The following is a 23415-nucleotide window of genomic DNA, read 5'->3' on the forward strand; positions in this document are numbered from 1 at the left end:
CCGCTGACTCCCTAAAGCATGTCCTCCATCTACAAGGCAGAAGTCAAGAATGTGATGGAATACTTTCCACTTGCCTGGATGAGTGCAGCTCCAACATGAGACACCACCCAGGATAAAGCTTGATTGGCAACCCATCCACCACCTTAAACATTCACTCCCTCCAGCACTAGCGCACAGTGGCAGTAGTACATACCATCTACACGATGCACTGCAGCAAATTGCCAAGCCTTCTTCTACAGCACCTTCCAAGCCCACGACTTCTACCACCTAGAAGGACAAAAGTAGTAGACACATGGGAACCCCACTACCTCCCAGTTCCATTCAAAGTCGAACACCAACCTGATTTGGAGCTATATTGTTGTTCCTTCACTGTCATGAGATCAGAAACTTGGAACTCCCTCCCCAAAAGCATTGTGGGTGTACCTCCACCACATGGATTGCAGCGGTTGAAGGCGGCGGCTCACCACCACCTTCTCAAGGGCAATTAGGGATGGGCAACAAATGCTGGCTTTGCCAGAAATGCTCACATCCTATTAACGAATAAAAATAAATCAGGTACAGAACACAAACACCAGGCAAAATACAGAGTGTGCAAGGGAGATTGAAAAAGGCAGAGAGAGAGAGGGAGAAAGAGTAGGAGAAAAGATTAGCACGTAACATAAAAGAGAGCCCAAAATCTCTTTTAAGCATATTTAGGTGATCTAGATTTGGATTTTGGAATACAATTTCAATGTTTGCAGATGATACAAAATTTGGTAATGTAGTAAATAGTGAGTATGATATTTGCAGACTTCAAGAGGACATTGATAGGCTGGTGAAATGGGCAGACACATGGCAGATGTAATTTAATGTGGATAGATGTGAAGTGATGCATTTTGGGAAAAACATGGAGAGACAGTATATCCTAAATCGTACTATTTTGCATCTGGAGGTACGAATTCACAGATCTTTGAAGGTGGCAGGGCAAGCTGATAAGGCAGTTAAGAAAGTCATATGGAACATTTAGGGAACAGTGATAATTGTATCATGAGGTTTAGGTAAGCTATGGAAAAAGGACAAGGAGTAAAAATATTTAATTAGAGAAGAACCAATTTCAGTGGGACAGAAAAGGATCTGTCCCAGGTAAATTGGAATCAAAGATTGGCAGGCAAAACTGTAACAGAACAAGGGCTGCCTTTAAAGAGGAGATGGTTCGGGTACAGTCAAGGTACATTCCCACGAGGACGAAAGGCACAGCAACTGAAGCCAGAGCTCCGTGGATGACAGAAGAGGTGGAGAGTAAGATGAAGCAGGAAAAAGTGCACGTATGACAGATGTCAAGTTGTTATTACAAGTGAACCAGGCTGAATAAACAAATGTCAGAGGTGAAGTGAAAAAGAAAATAAGACAGGCAAGGAGAAAGCATGAGAAGAGGCGGGTAGATAAACATAAACAGAAATCCAAGTCTTCTTTAGGCATATGAATGGTAAAAGCATAGTAAAGGGGGGGGGGGGGTTGGTGGTGGTGGTGACGGGTGCAGCGATTAGGGACCAAAAAGAGGATCTATGTACGGAGGCAGAGGACACTGCTAAGGTTTTTAAAAATTCTTTCACGGAATGTGAACGTCGCTGGCATTTATTTCCCATCCCTTATTGCCCTTGAGAAGGTGGTGGTGACCCGCCTTCTTGAACCGCTACAGTCCATCTGGTGTATGTACACCCACAGTACTGTTAGGAAGGGAGTTCTGGGATTTTGACCCAATGACAGTGAAGGAACGACGATATAGTTCCAAGTCAGGATGGTGTGTGGCTTATAGGGAAACTTGCAGGTGGTGGTGGTCCCATGCTCTGCTGCCCTTGCCCTTCTAGGTGGTAGGGGTCGTGGGTTTGGAAGGTGCTGTCAAAGGAGGCTCCGTGAGTTGCTGCAGATCTTGTAGATGGTGTACACTGCTGCCACTGTGCGTCGGTGGTGGAGTGAGTGACTGTTGAAGGTGGTTGTGGATGGGGTGCCAATCAAGCAGGCTGCTTTGCCCTGGATGCCAACGAGCTTCTTGAGTGTTGTTGGAGCTGCACCCATCCAAGCAAATGGAGAGTATTCCATCACACTCCTGACTTGTGCCTTGTAGATGGTGGACAGGATTTGGGGAGTCCAGAGGATTAGTTACTCACCCCAGAATTCTCAGCCTTTGACCTGCTCTTGGTCGCCACATTATTTAAATGGCTGGTCCAGTTCAGTTTTTAGTCAATGGTAATCCGCAGGATGTTGATAGTGGGGGATTCAGCAATGGCAATGCCATTGAATGTCAAGGGAAGATGGTTGGATTCTCTCTTGTTGGAGTTGGTCATTGCCTGGCACTTGTGTGGCTTGAATGTAACCCAAGCCTGAATGTCGTCCAGGTCTTGCTGCATATGGACATTGACTGCTTCAGTATCTGGGGAGTCGCGAATGGTGCTGAACATTGCGCAATCAGCAGCGAACATCCCCACTTCTGACCTTAAGATGGAGGGAAGGTCATTGATGAAGCAGCTGAAGATGGTTAGGCTTAGGACACTACCCTGAGGAACTCCTGCAATGATGTTCTGGAACTGAGATGATTGACCTCCAACAACCACAACCATCTTCCTTTGTGCTAGGTATGACTCGAACCAGCAGAGAGTTTTCCCTGATTCCCATTGACTCCAGTTTTGATAGGGGCTCCTTGATGCCATACTCAGTCAAATGTTGCTTTGGCATCAAGGGCAGTCATTCTCACCTCACCTCGAGTTCAGCTCTTTTGTCCATGTTTGGACCAAGGCTGTAATGAGGTCAGGAGCTAAGTGACCCTGGCGGAACCCAAACTGAACGTCAGTGGGCAGGCTATTGCAGAGCAAGTGCTGCTTGATAGCACTGTCGAAGACATAGTCTATCATTTTGCTGATAATCGAGAGTAGACTGATCGGGCGGTAATTGGCTAGATTGGATTTGTTCTGCTTTTTGTGTACTGGAAATAACTGGGCAATTTTCATAGTCGGGCAGATGCCAGTGTTGTACTGGAACAGGTTGGCTAGGGGCAAGGCCAGCTCTGAAGCACAAGTCTTCAGTACTATTGCCGGAATGTTGTCAGGGCCCATAGCCTTTGTTGTATCCAGTGCCTTCAGCCGTTTCTTGATATCAAGTGGAGTGAATCGAATTGGCTGAAGACTGGCATCTGTGGAGGAGGCCGAAATGCATCATCCACCCACCACTTCTGGCTGAAAATGGATGTAAATGCTTCAGCCTTGTCTTTTGCACTGATGTGCCATGCTCCCCAATCATTTGAGAATGGGGATATTTGTGGATTCTTCTCCTCCTGTTAGTTATTTAACTGTCCACCACCATTCATGACTGGATGTGGCAGGACTACAGTGCTTAGATCTGATCCATTGGTTGTGGAATTACTTAGCTCTGTCTATCGCATGCTGCTTCCACTGTTTAGCATGCATGCAGTCCTGTGTTATAGCTTTACCAGGTTGGCACCTCATTTTTAGGTATGCCTGGTGTTGTTCCTGTCATGCCCTCCTGCACTCTTCATTGAACCAGGGTTGATGATGATGGTAGAATGGGGGCATATGCCAGGTTGTGAAGTTACAGACTGTGGTTGAATACAAATCTGCTGCTGCTGATGGCCCACAGTGCTTCATTGCTGCTATATCTGTTCGAAATCTATCCTAGTTAGCACGGTGGTAGTGCCACACAACACAATGGTGGGTATCATCAATGTGAAGACGGCACCGTCTCCGCAAGGACTGTGCGGTAGTTGCTCCTACCAGTACTGTTATGGACAGATGCATCTACAACAAGCAGACTGGTGAGAATGAAGGCAAGTAGGTTTCTCCCTCTTGTTGGCTCCCTCAGCACCTACGTCCTTTAGGACTCAGCCAGTTCATCAGTATTAGGTGCTACTGAACCACTCTTGGTAATGGACATTGAAGTCCCCCACGCAGAGTACATTCTGTGCCCTTGCCACCCTCAGTGCATCTTCCAAGTGGTGTTCAACATGGAGGAGTATTGATTCATCAGCTGAGGGGACGAGGTAGGTGGTAATCAGGAGGAGGTTTCCTTGCCCATGTTTGACCTGATGCCATGAGACTTCATGGGGTCCAGAGTCAATGTTGAGGACTCCCAGGGCACCTCCCTCCTGACTGTGTACTTCTGCGCCACCACCTCAGGGATAGTGATGGAGGAGTCTGGGACAGTGACTGTAAGGTATGATTCGGTGAGTATGACTCTGTCAGGCTGTTGCTAGACTAGTCTGTGGGACAGCTCTCCCAACTTTGGCACAAGCCCCCCAGATGTTAGTAAGGGTCGACAGGGCTGGGTGTGCCCTTATTGTTTACGGTGCTTAGGTTGATGAATTTTCTCTAGCAGTTTGGTACAACTGAGTGGCTTGCTGGGCTGATTCAGAGGGCATTTAACAGTCGACCACATTGTGGGTCTAGAGTCACCTGCAGGCCAGACCAGGTAAGGATAGCAGATTTCCTTAGTGAACCAGATGGGTTTTTATGCCAATCGTTTCATGGTCACTGTTACTGAGACTAGCTTTTTTAATTCCAGATTTATTGATGGAATTTAAATTCCACCAGCTGCCATGGTGGGATTTGAACCCAGAGCATTAGCCTGCTCCTCAATCACTAGTCCAGTGGCATTACCACTATGCCATTGACTCTACTAAAATGAGTATTTTGCATCTGTCTTTACTAGGGAAGAAGATGCTGCTGAAGTCATAGTGAAAGAGGATGCAGTTGAGATACTGGATGAACTAATAATTGATAAAGAGGAGGTATTAGAGACTGGCTGTACTTAAAGTTGATAAGTCACCAGGACTGGATGAGATGCATCCAGGAATGCTGAGGGAAGTAAGGTTGGAAATTGCAGAGGTATTGGCCATAATCTTCCAATCCACCTTAGATACCGGGGTAGTGCCAGAGGACTGGAGAATTGCAAATGTTACACCCTTGTTTAATACAGATGTAAGGATAAACCCAGCAACTACAGGCCAGCCAGTGTCACCTCGGTGGTGGGAAATTTTTTAGAAATGATAACCTGGGACAAATTTAAACAGTAATTTGAATAAATGTGGATTAATTAAGGAAAGGCAGCACAGATTTGTTGAAGCAAATCTTTTTTAACTAACTTAAGTTTTTTGATGAGTTAATGGAAAGGGCTGATGAAGGTAATGTAGTTGATATGGTAAAAATGGACTTCCAAAAGGTGCTTTTTTATTAGTGCCACATAATGGGCTTGCCTGCAAAGTTGGGCACCACATTTAGGAAGGATGTGAAGGCTTTGCAGAGGGTGTAGAAAAGATTTAGGAGAATGGTTCCAGGGATGATGGACTTCAGTTACGTGGAGAGATTGGAGAACCTGTGGTTGCTTTCCCTGGAGAAGGTTGAAAGGAGATTTGATAGATATGATCAAAATCATGAGGGGTCCAGACAGAGTAGATAGGGAGAAAATGTTCTTGTTGGTGGACGAGTCGAGAACCAGAGGACAAATTCATGATGACTGGCAAAAGAAGCAATAGCAACATGAGGAAAAACGTGTTTATGGTTCGGATCTGGAATCCACTACCTGAGAGTCTGCTGGAGGCAGATTTCATTATGGCTTTTGAAATGGAATTGGATAAGCACCTGAAGAAAAAAAATTGCAGTGCTACAGGGTAAGTGCAGGGGGGGAGTAGGCCTAGCTGAGTTGTTCCTGCAGAGAGCCTGCACGGACACGTCGGGCTGAATAGCCTCCTCTGAGCTGTAACCATTCTATGATTCATTCCATGATTCTAACTGAACCTGGTGTAACCATCTAAACCTGGACTTCTACCTACAATGGGGCAAGATGAAACAGGTACAACATCTATCATTACCGTTCATTCAGACTTGAAGTTTTGTTTTTACATTGAGGAACACCATCTCGGTAACAGACGAGTAAGAAGGTCAGAAGCAAACATTATAATGGATACACAATGAAGAGTTGCAGGCTTTTCTAAATCCATTCTTGGGATATGGACTTCACTGGCAAGGCCAGAATTTATTGCTAATCCCTAATTGCCCCCAAGGTGATTGTGAACAACCACCTTAAACTGCTGCAGTCCTTATGATGAAGGTGCTCCCACAGTGCTGTTCTAGGACTTTGATCGAGTGACAACAAAGGAACAGTGATATATGTCCAAGTCGGGATGTTGTGCGACTTGGAAGGGAACTTGGAGGTGATGATGTTCCCATGCACTTACTTCCCTTGTCCTTCTAGTTGCTGGGGAGGTCGTAGGTTGGTCAGGTACTGCTGAAGCAGCCTTGGTGAGTTGTTGCAGTGCATCCTAGAGACAGTAACACTGTCCAGTGAGTGGACAATAAGTCCAGTAAGTGGATGTTTAAGATGGTGGGCTGCCGATCAAGTGGGTTACTTTGTCCTGTATGGTAACAATTTTTTTTGATTTGCATCGAATAAGTGATCTCACATGCAAATTAGCCAGCATGATAGGTTATCTCTCACAGCTCCACGTCATAACTCTACATCCATTAGGTCAGTAATTAAATTGAAAGTGAGATGCATTAATTTAATAATTACATCATTATTCGATTTATGAAATGTAAACAAACTGCAAACTTTTAACTCAAGGAATGGAAGCCTAGCTGTGTTGCAGTTAGAAAGCCGAGTGGAGGGCCCTGAAAATCAATAGGCCCAAGTGGAACTAACTGAACCAATTTACAACCCAATTCCTACAACTAAATGAGAGACAAAGTTAACCATCCAGTCACAAGGAGAAAGTGCAAATCCGTTAATTAAGCTGGAGTTAAAATCTTAAACCCCCAATTTGAACTATTGGAGGCTACAAACTGGTTCCAGTGACAAAACTATATAATGTTGGTTTTCTTCACAGACTATCAAATCCACTAAATACAAAAATACTTCTGCAAGTGGAATACTGTTGCAAACAGATTTTTTCCCATGTTCTAAGCTTATAGTCCTATGTTAAGTTAAATTTACAGTTCACCAATTTGCAAAGAAATGCAGAACAGTAATAAAGCTATGTAATTTCTGAGGTAGCAAATATGATCTTAATAGAAGTGATAAATGGGCCTGCACCAAGGGACCTTCTAAAATAAAGGCGCTTACCAATCGTCTTAATAATCGTTGCATTGTGTACTTTTCTCTGCTCAGTCAATTTTTTTTTTATTTCCCTCCATGTTTTACAGCAGCTGAGGCCAGATGACAGCTCCAAAACCTCAACCTAAGTCATTGAGAAGTAGTGTCCATTAAGAGCCTGTTGCTGACTCATTAGCTTAGAAATTGAATTGAACCTGAATTGGTATGTTATCCCGTTGCTGTACCTGAGGCTGGCAGCAGGACCAGGGCACACATTGGTTTGTCAGTAACAATAAGGTAGGGCTGGTGAGCTGCGCTGTCAGTCCTGGCCCTGGAGGCAGTTCGCTGGTCATGAGTGGGGCAGCCTGATTGGTGTAGGATCTGAACTGGCCAGTCAGGATTGGGGGCAAGTGGTGGCTGGCAAAAGCCCCCAGTTTTAACACTGAGTGGGAAAGGACACTCCTGCACCTTCACAGTAAATTAAATCAAAAATTTTTGACTTGTCTTTCAGGTGGCAGCCTTCAGCAGTCCCTGGAAGGACTGCTGGTTTGACCACCAAACACCTAAAGAAACGGACCACAGCAGTCATTCGTAGACCAATTTGACTGAAACAGGCAGTAGGCTCCTGATTTGCCTATGCAATGAATCAAACCAGTTTCATTCATGTTCCTGGATGCTTATTGAGCAGTATGATGTAATATGGCAGGCAGCACACTTTGGACATAGAACGAGACCCGCATGCCTCCTGACTTACTGGACCCTTAGGCACCCATTTTATGCATGTAAAAAGACGCAACACCATCAACTCTTGATGTCATCATCTTTCCCTCTTTGTGAGGATTACATCAATGCAACTAATAGCAAGAACTGTCGTTTTGGGGATTGTGGACACAAGCTTGCAATACCATCAAAAGTAGTGACACGTGTTGGTGATGTTTTATATGAGAGCTGATCTCTGTGACATGTTACTCTTTACTACAGCAAAGAGCAACAGTTTTTGCATCTACCAGCAACCTCTGCTGGATGCATGAATGTCAGGGGGAGGATACACTCACCTGTGATGCCTACAAGCAAACAATTTGCCAGCATCCGTTGTCAGTTTTCTCGCATGAACAATGCTTATTTTGGAAAAATGTTGGAAAGGCACCCTGACTAGCAGACAGCACATTCCGCAGATGAGAGGGGGAAAAAACTTACATGAGAGAAAAAAAACTATTGTCCTTTTATGGAATTTTTGTTTGTAATTTTGAGTTAATTGATTCTAATTCCACAGAACTTTCAGTTGTTACATAGGAGAAACTGGAATCAATTGCTGAAGGTACTTACCGCTGGTACAAGCAATTTTTTAACTTCCTCTACTGCCCTTTTTAGCTTGATTTCTGCTCTGTTCTGTGCATCTTCCACAGTAATTAATACGTGCAAGTCTTCATTTAGGTGTTCCCAGTTGGGTTTGCCTCTGTTTTGCTCCTCCTGTAAAACCAATAGGGCAAAACAAATTGTTTAAAAACAAAAACAAAACAAAAGTCCTCTTTTGCTTGTATTAGGTCTTCATGCCCAATTGATAATTTCAATTAGATCAACAGAGATGGAACCTTCTTTTATGCCTCTAACTGTGATATTCTGTAACTGATCACCTACAAGGGATCCCACAAGAGTAGCCTAAGACAACACATCCTCTGCTAGGCATCGTCCAACTCCCACAAAGTCTTGGGTGAGGGTAAGATGAACCTGCACCTCAATGGCACAAGACATTGGAGAATTAAAAGGCTGCACCAAATTTAAGAGATGCATGTGTTTTCATGTGCTTCCTGCATTAATTATCACTTTCAGGAATTCACGATGTAGCACTTTCCACAAAAAAGTACTATTAATTGTTCAACATTGTTCCATACTCGTACATCAAGATTAAGCAAGACTTATGATATAAATGCCATAAGTATGGCAAGCCATTTATTTTAAATCATCAGGTTTTACTTTTGATGAAATTGTGTAAGAGTGTCAAATAATCATTTGGAACTTTTGCACCTCAGTTAATTTGTTATAAAATGCAAACAAACACATTAATACGAGCACCTCCAAATTATGTCCTGCTGTCTAAATAAAAATCAATATTCAGGAACTTAAATGTGTTGAAATTGTTATTGATATAATTTAGGCTTTCAGCTGCTTTCATTTTCTAAACCAATATTTTCTGATTATATCCCCACATCATAGCTGAATTGACAACTTGCTTTACCAGATTGAAGACACGACATTAGCACGGCCTGAACCATACTGCAAAGCCACAAGGGGCAATCTTTCATGTTGTGGGATCGGATTTTCCCTTGCCCCACTGTCCTCATTACAAAACAGCGCTCTGCAATCAGAAAGCACTGTCCAAAATGGTCATGCTGAATTCTGACCAAAATTCCATATTCTGAGTCAGCAGAGTTTGAAGATCAACCAAACCTCTGAACAAAATGCCGCCACGCTACCTCAAGAGATGCTGTGCTTCTGCAGGGCTCTGCAGGATGTGGGTGACAGATGATACCAGTGAGTGCAGTGGACTGCAATACAACTGGGGACATTCCTTCAAGCCAAATCCATTTACGCTACTTGGACTGATTAATGAAGTTGACAGTCAAGGAAGATGAATATTTTCCACCCTTATGTATTTAATTAATTCTGAAATTACAACCATGACTTTTTGATTTATAGAAAATATTGATTTCTTAGTTATGTTGCAACCTCTGGGACCGTAAATTATATTAATTAGTACTTTGTCAAACTACAGTGATAATTTATGGAAATAAATACAATTAGGAGAAATCATTCTTAACTGCAGTTTGGTTTGCTATGATATAATGTGCATACCCATCTTTTGTAAAAAAAAGTAAAATAGAAATATTGAATAAAAGGATTAACAGCTGTAATACACTCCTTCCCTCTTAATCATTGATTTAATTGTCAGATATTAGCAAAGTATGCATTGGAAACTGCAGGGGGTTCAAAATTTTATGGTTTTGAATATTTCGCTCTGAGCGCAAGCATCAGAAATAAATGTGTCTGCCTGGGTAACCCTAAAGCAGTAAAAAATAAACTTAATGCCCAAAGGTTATTGCCATTCCTTGAGTGTGCACACCTTTAAGGGCTCTTTAAGCAGTAAGGAGTTCATAAAAAAAGAGCCTGTTATCCAAGTCACGATGCTAATAACAAAATCCATTTTACTCAATATACTGTATTATGGCTACTGTACGATAAAATGACTGCACCATTAATAGAACAGTGCTTTTTTTTTAAAGATGGGAATTGGCAATCTGAACTTTGGAACAATCCTGCCAACATTTTTGAAAGGCTTGGTTCCGTTGAGATCTCCATTCTTGCTCATTATAAATTTACAACGGACTGGGTGACACAATGAATCAGAACACTGATTCCAGGCCTAACTAACAGGATGCAAGTTTCTCTATTGGATACAATAGGTCAGATTTTGATGTTCAATACTGGAAATGATTGATAGCAAATTGGCAGCCTGTTTTAGATTTTTCTCTGATTTTTATTTTCTGTTGACTTTAGTGGGAAAAAAAATTGGGATCAATGTAAAGTGAGTTGCCAATTCACAATTATCCATTTTACACTATTGCCCAAACTCAATAACTGCCCCAAGGGTTTTGAGGAAAATTAGATTTCCTGTCCAGCCCAGTTTAGCTCAGTTTCAATTGGGCATCAGTCTGAAGCATAAAATTGTCCATAATTCACCGAGAGTTGTTCATCTCCGAGGTTACGAGAGGGATTTGTGTGGAAACTGGAAATATCACTCTAGTACAAGTAGAGTGTGGTCTTCTCAACTGGGATTAAAGCATTTTTGGGGGGCAACTTTACTCATGGCCAAACTGGGAGAAGTTGATACAATACAGAAAACCAAAATGGAATTCATTCGCTACCATGGAATCTCTGATCTTGATGTACACAAAAATTTTATCCCCCACCCAAAAATAAAGCAGCTTTCAAATGCATAGCATTTTGGGGATTGCTGCTGTGAGAGGGGCAATTGTTTAGGGCAAAGTGACTCCTTGCAATTCTAACAAATTTGAAGCAAAAGAATGATGTGATCCATGTAAATCTGAGCAAACTAACACACGTTAAGACAAGCCATTATTTCCTAAGGATTCAACTAACTCTGCAACAGTAATTTCATAACCTGTGTCTCTACAGTGTATTTTTCTGCCTGCAGCTGTAACATTAACCTTTATGCAGCTGTAAGCTCAGTAGTTATGTAGACAATTATCTGAAAATGTGAAACGTGCTGTAGAAATAGTGACAGCACATCCCAATTGCAGAACCATTAGATGGATCACAAGTTAATAACTCCTCACTAAATACAGGTCCAGTACAGAGCAGGTGAACGTGACTGTTTTGTTCATCGCTCATACATGGAACTGGACTGTGACAGTGGAAGGAACAGCACGATCTTCCATACCATCAAAGTCTCTGGTGAATTTCAACTCCCAAAAATGAGTCAGTTCAGTGAGATGTTAAAATTTTTTAAAATCTCAAACTTGCCCACTTCTGGGTTTAACAAATGCGGGACAGGGGATGGGCAGCCAACTGCTCTCAGGAGGCGGATTGGTCATTTAAGTATTTTAATGAGGCTGGCAGCTTCAGATTAAACAAGCTGTACAGGGTTAACCCTAGCCATCTGGGATTCCCGTGCATTGGAAAACCTCGTAGCTCAAGGGAGGCAGGAACAGCCCTGGGGAAAAGGTGACAGCCTTCGCAACACAAATCGTGGGCCAGGAGCAGCAGGAGTGCTTCCCCTGAGACCCAGGCTTACTTTCTTCCCTTAGATTGGATCCTGCCCTCATGCAAAGGCCCCTCACCACCTACCAGTGTTCTCAGTTGGGGATGAGTTTTCCCAACCCACCTCATGATCCCACGAGCAGCTGCAACCTCTTTATTTGCGGCCTGCATCCTGCACCCGAATGCTCCCTGCCTGACTGGAAGCCAAGTCTGTCAGTCAATCAGGCTGACTTGCCGATAGGGATGCTGCTGTAAAGTAAATACAGGTTTCCCAACTGAAAATCCTGCCCCCACCACCTCACATGTATGTAATCGGCTCCTGTCAATATCAGAGCCTCTCTCTCTCTCCCTTAGCATTGCTTGAGTGTGGTTCCGATCCTTATCTATTTTCTTTTCTTTGATCCTTTTCACCTATTGTATAGGGACATTTCGGCACAGAAGACAGCTCGGAAAAATGTTGTGCTAGAATTCAAATAAATTGATCAGACCTATCCTCTGGAAGAAACCAGTTTTATTCTTCATGAAGATGTGCTCTGGAATGAAACATCGAGTGTTCCAGCATGAAGTTTGGATTTTATGTTGAGCATCATATTAGTAACTACTGAAACCCTAACTGTTGAGGTAAGTTTGCAATGTATACTGACAGGTTAAGGTTTTTTTGGGGCAAACAAATTGGACAACTACATCAATAAGGAGGTACGAATTTAACAATGTTGAGTGTGGCTCAGTTGGTAGGACTCACACCTCTAGATCACAAGGTTTCAGATTCAAGTCCCATGCCAGGGCTTCAGCACAAATATTAAAACCAACACTAGTGCAGTACTGAGGGAGCACTGACTGTCAGAGGCGTCAACTTTCAGATGACACATTAATCCAAGGCCCCATCTGCTTGCTTGGATGGATGTAAAAGATTCCATGGTGCTATTTTGAAGAAGAGCAGGCGAGTTATCCCTCGTGTCCTGGCCAATATTTATCCCTCAATCAACATTAAAAAAGCAGATTATCGGGTCATTAACACATTGCTATTTGTGGAACTTTGCTGTGCACATTCTGGATGCCAAGTTTCCTGCAAGTATCTGTGGATCAGGCTGGGCAGGCATTAATGATGCATCATTACAAGTGCTATGTTGACAGATGACCCACCCAATGGCCACAATTTTGGGTAGGGTCTAGGTCTCCCTGCATCAAGCCTCTAGGGGCCCATTATGGCGCACTGCAGCAACTATTTGCATTGACGTGCTATCTTTAACATAGTAAAACTTCCTAGGGTGCTTCACAGGAGTGTTATCACAGAAATTTGACACTAAGCCACATAAGGAACTATCAGGACAAGTGACTAAATGCTCGGCCAAAGTGCTATGTTTTAAGGAAAGTCTTAAAGGAGGCAGAGGAGCAGAGAGGTTTAGCGAGGGAACTCCAGAGCTTAGGGTCTAGGCAGCTCAAAGCACAATCACCAAAGGTGGAGCAATAAAATCAGGGATGAGCAAGAACCCAGAATTGCAGAGATTTCAGAGGATTGCAGAGGTGGAGGAGATTACAGAGATACGGAGGGATGAGGCCACAGAGGGTTTTGAAACAAGAATGAGAATTTTAAAGTCAAGGTGCTGCAAGACTGAGAACCAATGTAGGTCAGCGGCCGTTCGGTGAATGGGCTTTGCTGCAAGTTAGGATATGGGCAGCAGAGTTTTGGATGAGCTCAAGTTTACAAAGTGCAAGGTGGAAAGTTGGCTAGGAAAGCAGGATAACTTCCAGTGCTTGGGCCCCAATCAGAATTTCAAGCCCTTTCACCCTAATCTCAAGTTAAGAAGTACTGGAGCTGCTGCTGACTGTTAGCTTGATCTTTAAGCTTATGGGACCTGCTGGGAGGTTCAGAAAGGATGAATTAACCATCATATCCTGCCACAAAAGTTACTTTGCTACACGAACAAAACAGATTATTAGAAGCACACAGCAATATCAATGTAGACCACTGGTCATCAGGGCTTTGGATTTTGAGGTATTATGTTTTTTCTGAATTCAGATTATAAAAAGGTAAAATCAGCTGCAGGCAAATTCATGCTTTGTTAGGTCCATAAAAACCCACACAGAATGCTCGTTAAACAAATAAATTCTTGTTTAATTCAAATAATAGAGTCATAGAGTTATATAGCACAGAAACAGGCCCTTCGGCCCATCGTGTCCGTATCGGCCATCAAGCACCTATATATTCTAATCCCATTTTCCAGCACTTGGCCCATAGCCTTGTACGCTTTGGCTCAAGTGCTCATCTAAATACTTCTTAAATGTTGTGAGGATTCCTGCCTCTACTACCCCTTCAGGCAGTGCGTGCCAGATTCCAAACACCCTCTGGGTGAACAGCTTTTTCCTCAAGTTCCCTCTAAACCTCCTGCCCTTTACCTTAAATCTATGCCCCCTGGTTATTGACACCTCCGCTAATGGAAAAAGTTTCTTCCTATCTATCCTATCAATGCCCCTCATCATTTTGTATATCTCAATCAGGTCCCCCCTCAGTCTTCTCTGCTCTAAGGAAAAAAACCCTAGCCTATCCAGTCTCTCTTCATAGCTGAAATGCTCCAGCCCAGGTAACATCCTGGTGAATCTCCTCTGCATCCTCCCCAGTGCAATCACATCCTTCCTATAGTGTGGTGACCAGAACTATACACAGTATTCCAGCTGTGGCCTAACTAGCGTTTTATACAGCTCCATCATAACCTCCCTGCACTTATATTCTTTGCCTCGGCTAATAAAGGCAAGTATCCCATACGCCTTCCTAACCACCTTATCTACCTGTGCTGCTGCCTTCAGTGATATATGGACAAGTACACCAAGGTCCCTCTGACCTTCTATACTTCCTAGGGTCCTACCATCCATTGTCTATTCCCTTGCCTTGTTACTCCTCCCAAAATGCATCACCTCACACTTCTCAGGATTAAATTCCATTTGCCACTGCTCTGCCCATCTTACCAGCCCATCTATATCGTCCTGTAATCTAAGACTTTCCTCCTCACTATTTATGACACCAATTTTTGTGTCATCTGTGAACTTACTGATCATACCTCCTATATTCACGTCTAAATCATTAATGTACACTACAAACAGCAAGAGTCCCAGCACCGATCCCTGCGGTACACCACTGGTCACAGGCTTCCACTCGCAAAAACAACCCTCGACCATCACCCTCTGCCTCCTGCCACTAAGCCAATTTTGGATCCAATTTGCCAAATTGCCCTGGTCCCATGGGCTCTTACCTTCTTGATCAATCTCCCAAGCGGGACCTTATCAAAAGCCTTACTGAAGTCCATGTAGACTACATCAACTGCTTTACCCTGATCTATACACCTAGTCACCTCCTCAAAAAATGCAATCAAATTTGTTAGACATGATCTCCCCCTGACAAAGCCTTGATTAATCCCTGCCTCTCCAAGTGGAGATTAATCCTGTCCCTCAGAATTTTTTCCAATAGTTTCCCTACCAATGACCTTAGCCTCACTGGCCTGTAACTACCTGGTTTATCCCTGCTACCCTTCTTGAATAATGGTACCACATTCGCTGTCCTCCAGTCCTCTGTCACCTCTCCAGTGGCCAGAGAGGATTTGAAAATTTGTGTCAGAGCCCCTACTATCTCTTCCCTTGTCTCATATAGCAGCTTGGGAAGCATCTCATCTGGGCCTGGGAATTTCTCCACTTTTAAGCCCACTAAAACTGCTAATACCTCCTCCCTTTCAATGTTAATATGTTCAAGTATATCACAATCCCCCTCCCTGATCTCTACACCTACATCTTCTTTCTCCATAGTGAACACAGATGAAAAGTAATCATTTAAAACCTCACCTATGTCCTCCGGCTCCACACACAGATTGCCACCTTGGTCCCTAATGGGCCCTACTCTTTCCCTGGTTGTCCTCTTGCCCTTAATATTCTTATAAAACGCCTTGGGATTTTCCTTTATCTTGCCCGCCCATGTTTTTTCATCCCCCCTTCACTCTTTTAATTACTTTAAGTACCCCCCTACACTTTCTATACTCCTCTAGGGCCTCCGCTGTTTTCAGCGCTCTGAATCTGCCGTAAGCCTCCTTTTTTTTTCCTTATCCAACCCTCACTGTCCCTTGACATCCAGGGTTCCTTGGACTTGTTGGTCCTCCCCTTCACCTTTACAGGAACATGTTGGCCTTGAACTCTCACTATTTTCTTTTTGAATGACTCCCACTGGCCTGGATGCAGACTTTCTTACAAGTGGCTGTTCCCAGACCACTTTGGCCAGATCATGTTTTATCATATTGAAATCAGCTTTCCCCCAATATAGTACCTTTATTTCCGGTCCATTCTTGTCCTTTTCCACAACTAGCTTAAATCTTTTGGTCACCATCCCCGAAATGCTCCCCCACTGACACTTCTCCCACATGTCCGGCTTCAATCCCTAGGATTAGGTCCAGTACTGCCCTTTCTCATGTAGGACTTTCTACATGCTGGTTCAAAACGCTCTCCTGGATGCACTTTAAGAATTCCACCCGCTTTAAGCCTTTTGCATTAAGACTATCCTAGTTAATACTGGAGAAGTTGAAATCCCCTAATATTATTACCCTATTATTTTTACACCTCTCTGAGATTTGCCTACATATCAGCTCCTCTATCTCTTCCTGACTGTTTTGAGGCCAACAACGTGATTGCCCCATTTTTGTTTTTGAGTTCTACCCATATGGCCTCATTTGAGGAACCTTCGAAGATATCATCCCTCCTTACTGCAGTAATTGACTTCTTGATAAATTGTGCAATGCCACCTCCTCTTTTACACCGCCGCACCCCACACTGATCTTTAATGGGTAGAAATGCATTCAGAAAAATGTACGACTTCTGGACATGGATCCACAGCAGTGCAAATTCCAAGCAAGGTTAAGTTGGTGTATAAATCCATTCTTAATACTGAGAAATACCTGTCATTTTATAATGTACTGCACTCTGTAAATCTCTATGTTCAAACCTAAGTACCTTGTACCAACAGATGAGGGGAATGGAAGGAACAAAATCAATCCTATCCAGTTAAAAGTGAAAAACTTCAGTAGATCGAGAGTAGCAAGTCTACAAGAGCATTTGGCAGACTACAGTTAAACCGCTTGCACTTTTTCACTTCTGTGAAATACTTTGGGATGCTTTGTGTGTAACTAGTGCTATAAAAATAGAATATGTTTCATTTTATTTTATTTTTTATTTGTTTAATTCTCAGGAGCTGCTCTCCCACTTGATGTTTCCTGTTGGCTTTATTTGACGTATTTTATTTCGATACAAATCTGCTGGGTGTTGATATTGTACAGTCTACTCCTGTTCATTTAAAGTCATTTTCAGCTCATTAAAAATCTGAATATGCAGTAGATTGAATTATGCAATTTTAACACAACACTTGAGGCATTTTGTGCGCAATTTCAATTCAAATTGACAGGTAATTCAAAATAAGCATCTTTGAATCAATAATATTGCATCTACAGCATATTGCAATACAGAAAAAATGTATTTAAATAGTAACTTTTTCATTCCAAACATTCCAAAGAGGGCTTTTTTGTAGGGGGGAGGAAAGAGAAGAAAAGAAAAAAGATAAATGGATTGACCAGCCATGGCGCAAGCGTGAGGCGTGATGACTGAGATGTGGGTGGGGATGTAAGGCTGGGGCAACTACAGAGGTAGGGTGGGATGAGGTGCCGGAGCTATCTGAAAATCAGGATTTTAAATTTAATTTAATAGGGGACCCAATATAGGTCAGTGAAGACATCAGTGATGGGCGAGCATGACAGTGTATGGCCAGCTGAGTTTAGAATAAGCTGTAGTTTGAGGAAGATGGGGGGGCTGGAAAAGTGGACATTAGAGAAATCAAGTCTTTATGTGCCAAAAATGTGGAGAAGGGTTTCAGTAGACAGTCTAAACCTAACTAAGACAAATGTTAAAATGCAACATGTGTATTATTCAATTTAGAAAGATAACTATACATAATATTAATTAATCTGAATGAATCATATACAACAAAGTTTAATATAAGGTAAGTGCAAGTGAATGAGATGTTGATGCACTGAATTGATTCAGCACATTGAACAAACTAACAGAGGAGCTGGTTGTTCCAATGTCATACCGGGAAACACACGATAAAGTTACTTCCCGCTATGTTAACTGCGTGGAGATTGGGTTGTTTAACATCAACTGTGAAAGACCCATACATCAGCACCCCAGTAAGATAAAAGAACCTTTAGAAGCATTTGTTCTTGAAAACACAAAAGAATGCAGCATATAAAAAACTGCAAATGATTCAAGATTTAAACATGACTGACTCCTAGCAGTGAAGCTGGCTAATAGTAAGACATAGATAATGAACAGATTCAGCAGCGTATTGATTCAAAGGGAAGTGAAAGACTATTAAAATTGTAGGTTTAAAACAGCAGCAATAGGTCAGTAGTTGAAGGGGAGGATGAATGAGAAAAATCGAAGAAAATGTGTATCTAAACAAAAATCTCAAGGGAAAGTGATATCCCTGTTCTTGCAATCCATACCAACAGAAGGGAGTCACGTTCTTATTCAATTTCTTCTCTGATGAAACATGACACTGACTAAACTTGACACCTTTCAACATGTACAAAAAAGGAGCAAAGCCTGAACTGCAACTGAGGATGCAACAAACCTTAAACCGTGGTTGAAGAAGTACTTCCAGATTAATAGCTACTGATTAGTTTTATAAATTATTTATTGTCCAAACTCTCAGCCTCTTTAAACTGTTCAAGAATGATGTATTACAGTCAAAAACACCAGAGACACAAAAAGCACTAGCTGCTAAAGATACTAAACAATAACTCTGAATGCAGAGTACAGATGATTAGTTCTCTCCAAACTAACTCCACCAAAGGCAGCCAAATGTCTTTAAAATGCATTGCCAATTACAAACTAAATTAACTTTGAACTACAAATGGTAACCAATTCAGGTTCTCCTTACTGAACAGGAATGGAGCAGCATTGTTCAATATGTTAGCCCTTAGTCACATATGGTCAACTGGGAATCCAAATGTGGATAATTGCATGTCTGATTAGTAAATTAAAAATGAGAAATAGACAGCGTTCCTGAGCATGTGATCTCAATACTCATTCACACTGTGTATGTATGCATACAAACATTAACCTTTAATTTAAAAGCAAAATACTGCAGATGCTGGAAATCTGAAATAAAAACAAGAAATGCGAGAAATACTCAGCAGGTCTGGCAGCATTTGTGGAGAGAGAAGCAGAGTTAACGTATCAGGTCAGTGACCCTTCTTCAGAACCTTTAATTTGTCGGTAAAATGGTAAGACTATAAGCAGAGGTGCAAATATTTTTGAGTTTTGAGATCATTGTGAGTGGTTTACTTCCTTGGTTACTTTACTGTATGGTGGCAGATGTTAAGTAAACATACACGTGAAGTACATTTACCTGTACTTTGTAAATATATTGAGGTGCTTTGTACAAAAACGATGTGGCTAAATCTATAGCCACACCTACGGCTAGTCAGCAATTTCTAATGGACAACACCGGAATAGTGGGTACTAACATACAAACAAAAAGCAATTTTTATTAAAAACAAACACAGCGACTTCAATTTCCAAAGGAGGACTGTAACACAAGTATCACGTAGGCTTTATTGTACACTAACTGTCCCACATCAGCCGTTGGAGTGCAAAGTGTAGCCAGCAAAATCCCTGTTTACTTCATGAGCTGTGCTGAAGGAGAATTGTACCTAGTTATGTGCAGTAAACTGTACTCTCCAGATGGCTTTTTATTTAACATCAAGACAATGCAGGCAGTACATCCAGTTTCTCATAACACTGAGCAGCCTCTGCAGTAAAGTTAGAAAGCATCATGTACTTTTTAAATCTGACTTTACACTGCCCTGAGCCATATTCTACATGGTATCAAATGCAGTTGGTGTGCAACTGCAACCTGGAGAGGGTCTCACTTTAGTGCAGCAAACGACCCCCAAATTCTGCTTGCAGTTTAAAATAAGTTCACAAACAAAAACCACTTTCCAATGTTGCAAAAGTGGTTCATCTAATGTTGTTTCCTTGCATTCTTTGGGTAGAAGTAGAGTTTTAGGTATTGTCTAAATGTGTTTTAGGTGTTAAACTTGCAAGTGTTGAGGTTGAGAGAGACTTGGGTGTGCTTGCACAAGGATGCAGAAAGTTAGCATGCAGGTATCATGCAATCCCAGATTCTGGAATAAATTGGAGAAATGAGCTTGAAACTATGACAGAAAATGAATCAAAAACACAAGAACACAAGAAATAGGAGTAGACCATTTGGCCCATCAAGTCTGCTCCGCCATTCAATAGGATCATGGCTGATCTTAGGTTTCAACTCCACTTTTCTACCCACTCGCCATATCCCTTGATTCCCTAAGACACCAAAAATCTGTCTATTCCAGCCTTAAATGTATTCAACAATGGAGCATCCACAACCCTCTGGAGGAGAGTATTCCAAAGATTTGCGAATCTTTGACTGAAGTAATTTCTCATCTCGGTCATAAATGATTGGCCCCTTATGCTGAGACTGTGCCCCTGTGCTATAGATTCCCCAAACAGCAGAAACAATCTCTTAGTGTCTACCCTATCCAGCCCCTTCAGAATCTTGTATGCTTCAATGCGATCACCTCTCATTCTTCTAAACTCCAGAGAGTATAGGTCCAATTTACTCAGTCTCTCGTCATAGGCCAATCCCCTCATCCCAGGGACAAATTTCGTGAACCTTCGCTGTACTGGCTCCAAAGCAAGTATATCCTTTCTTAAATGTGGAGACCAAAACTACGCACAGGACTCCAGATATGGTCTCACCAAAACCCTGTACAAATGTAGCAAGACGTCTTTATTCCTGTACTCCAATCCCGTTGCAATAAAGGCCAACATGCCGTTTGCCTTCCTAATTGCTTGCTGTACCTGCATGCTAACATTCTGCATCCTTGTACAAACACACCCAAGTCCCTTTGAAGATCAGCACTTAGAAGTTTCACACCTAAAACACATTTAGAAAATACCTAAACCACTATTTCTACCGAAAGAATGCAAGGAATCAACATCAGATGGATCACTTTGGAGGAGAGTGGGCAAGAAACTATTAGCTGGAATTGTGAAATGTTTAGAGTAATGCAAAACTAAGTAAGGCTAATGTACAAGGAGTTGGTAACAATCTAGAGGTGCATGCACTGGATTAGATGTACAAATCCAAAAGACCAGAATCAAAACCGATTTGGCTTATTCAGAGACCCCAAAGGAAACTTTTCTCTGCCAGGTTAAGCTGTTGCATAAACCAGCAGCTCTTCTGAAACTTCACCTTTTGGTGTTAAATTCATTGAGAACAACCAACATTACTCTCTCTATCTCTTCTTAAAGGTGAAACTGGAAAAGGTACACACACTTAGGTGAGGAGATATTTAGTTTGCCTACTCATGCAAGGATATTGAGATTTTATATTGTACTTGGCATGTCTCAAATACTACTAAATATAACACCAAACTACTCACTGTGAATTAACAGTTCTTATGAACTGGTATCAGAATAGTTTACACTCAGCTTAAATGTACTGAAAACAATACAAATATAAAAGAACATGCAGTAATGCAGGTCTGATTGTTCATACAGCAGATTGCTTTTGCATTGATTGGTGTTCTTTTTAAACAAACTCTACGAAGCAGTTGCTGCAATATGCAATCTTGCCTGGTAAATTTAGGGCATCCCTTTTTGTTTTGGGAGTGTGATAATGGCCTGGATTTTTCCCTCGGCGAACCCGCCTCTGCCTGGCATGGGGATCCGATCTGCCTTTTGCAGTTCCCTGGCCGTTAGTTGGTCTGAGGCGGGACTTCTACCTGCTTGAGGCAGGAAGTCCTGCCGAATGGAGTGGTGGCCACTGCTGGGACTGCAACCCAGCCATCGGGAAGATGATGTCGTGGTGCCCGGAGATGTTAGGTAAGTTTCTGGTGCCTCGCCAGGGGTGAAAGGTCAGGCCCCGGCAAGGCAAGGGTGGCCGATTGGGGGGACGGTGGTCATGTTGGGAGTTGGGGGTGGTTGAAGTTGGGGGGGTGGGGGGGGGGGGGGGGGCGGCCCTCCATTAGGCACAGGGTGACTGATCATGAGGCCCTCCCCCTCCAGACCGTCAGAGAGCCGTCTGCTTGTTAGGCGGTCTCTATCGGATTTGGGCCGCCCGACCAGCCGCGGGTAAAATCCCCGTGGAGGCAGGCAGAGGCCCTTAAGTGGCCACTTCAGGACCTTGATCGGCCTGGGGTGGGCGGGCCCTTTTTCACTGCCGCCGTCCTGCGTAAAGTGGCAGCGGGGGCATGAGCGGGTCAGGAAGGGTCCCCCGAGTGTCCCGCTCCATTTTACATCTCCTCCCCGCCACCTTCCCACTCTTTGGGGGGGGGGGCCTAAAATGCCAGCCAATGAAATTTATAAATTAAAAAAAGCTGCTGCCCTGCAATATTTTGATCAATACTGCCACCCATTCCCCAACCCCCCCACCACGTTCCTTTTCTTCCTTTCCTAATCCTCCTGGATACATTTAGTTATAGATACAGCACTGAAACAGGCCCGTCGGCCCACCGAGTCTGTGCCAACCAAGAACCACCCATTTATACTAACCCTACAGTAATCCCATATTCCTTACCACCTACCTACACTAGGGGCAATTTACAATGGCCAATTTACCTATCACCTGCAAGTCTTTGGCAGTGGGAGGAAACCGGAGACCCCGGCGAAAACCCACGCGGTCACAGGGAGAACTTGCAAACTCCGCACAGACAGTACCCAGAATTGAACCCGGGTCCTTGGAGCTGTGAGGCTGCGGTGCTAACCACTGCGCCACTGTGCCGCCCAAACATTGTAGCCAGAAACATTACATTTCAATTCCTGTCCTTGTTTGAGCCAGGTCACCATTATTAACATGCCCAAAAAGCTGATCTCCTTTTAAAACTGGTACTTCAGCTGCTTGCTGCCATAACTGGAACTTAACCAATGCCAGCAACATTTACTCCTGCTGACTACCATGAAGCCCGATGCTAGCTTCTTTTGTTTAAGGAAGACAGCTACAATGGGAAGGAAGTCCCCAGATAAGAGTAAGGGACCTTCTGAAGCCACATATCTCATCTCTCCCACCTCGATATTACAGACAGAAAGGGATTACCTTCCGGTGATGGGAGAGAGGCTCCTTGCAATGTGTGCATCTCACTCCTTTTTATTATTGGCATTAGCAACCCTTCTCCAACTATCCCACCACAATGCAAAGTTCATTTTACTTTAACCTGCAACAGAGGTGGGGAGTAAGTTTTACAAACATGTAATCCACATAAAGACGAGAGACTAATTGAGGGTAAGGCACTTGATGTAGTCGACATGGACTTCAGTAACGCTTTTGATAAGGTCCCGCATGGGAGACTGGTTAAGAAGGTAAGAGCCCATGAGATCCTGGGCAATTTGACAAATTGGATCCAAAATTGGTTTAGTGGCAGGAGGCGATGGTCGAGGGTTGTTTGTGCGATTGGAAGCCTGTGACCAGTGGTGTACCGCAGGGAT

General features: G+C 43.0%; 1 protein-coding gene across 8 annotated transcripts in view; it reads right to left on the reverse strand.

Moving 5' to 3' along the window:
- Positions 1 to 23415, reverse strand: part of LOC137376310 (KH domain-containing RNA-binding protein QKI) — a 646128-nt gene that overhangs the window by 193276 nt on the left and 429437 nt on the right. For all 8 annotated transcript variants that reach the window (XM_068044601.1, XM_068044596.1, XM_068044603.1 and 5 more), the window contains one exon: positions 8404 to 8547. In XM_068044601.1, the coding sequence (XP_067900702.1) occupies positions 8404 to 8547 (144 nt within the window). The remainder of the gene's footprint in view (positions 1 to 8403; positions 8548 to 23415) is intronic.

Source organism: Heterodontus francisci, chromosome 13 (genome assembly GCF_036365525.1).
Source record: "Heterodontus francisci isolate sHetFra1 chromosome 13, sHetFra1.hap1, whole genome shotgun sequence".
Classification (NCBI taxonomy): domain Eukaryota; kingdom Metazoa; phylum Chordata; class Chondrichthyes; order Heterodontiformes; family Heterodontidae; genus Heterodontus; species Heterodontus francisci.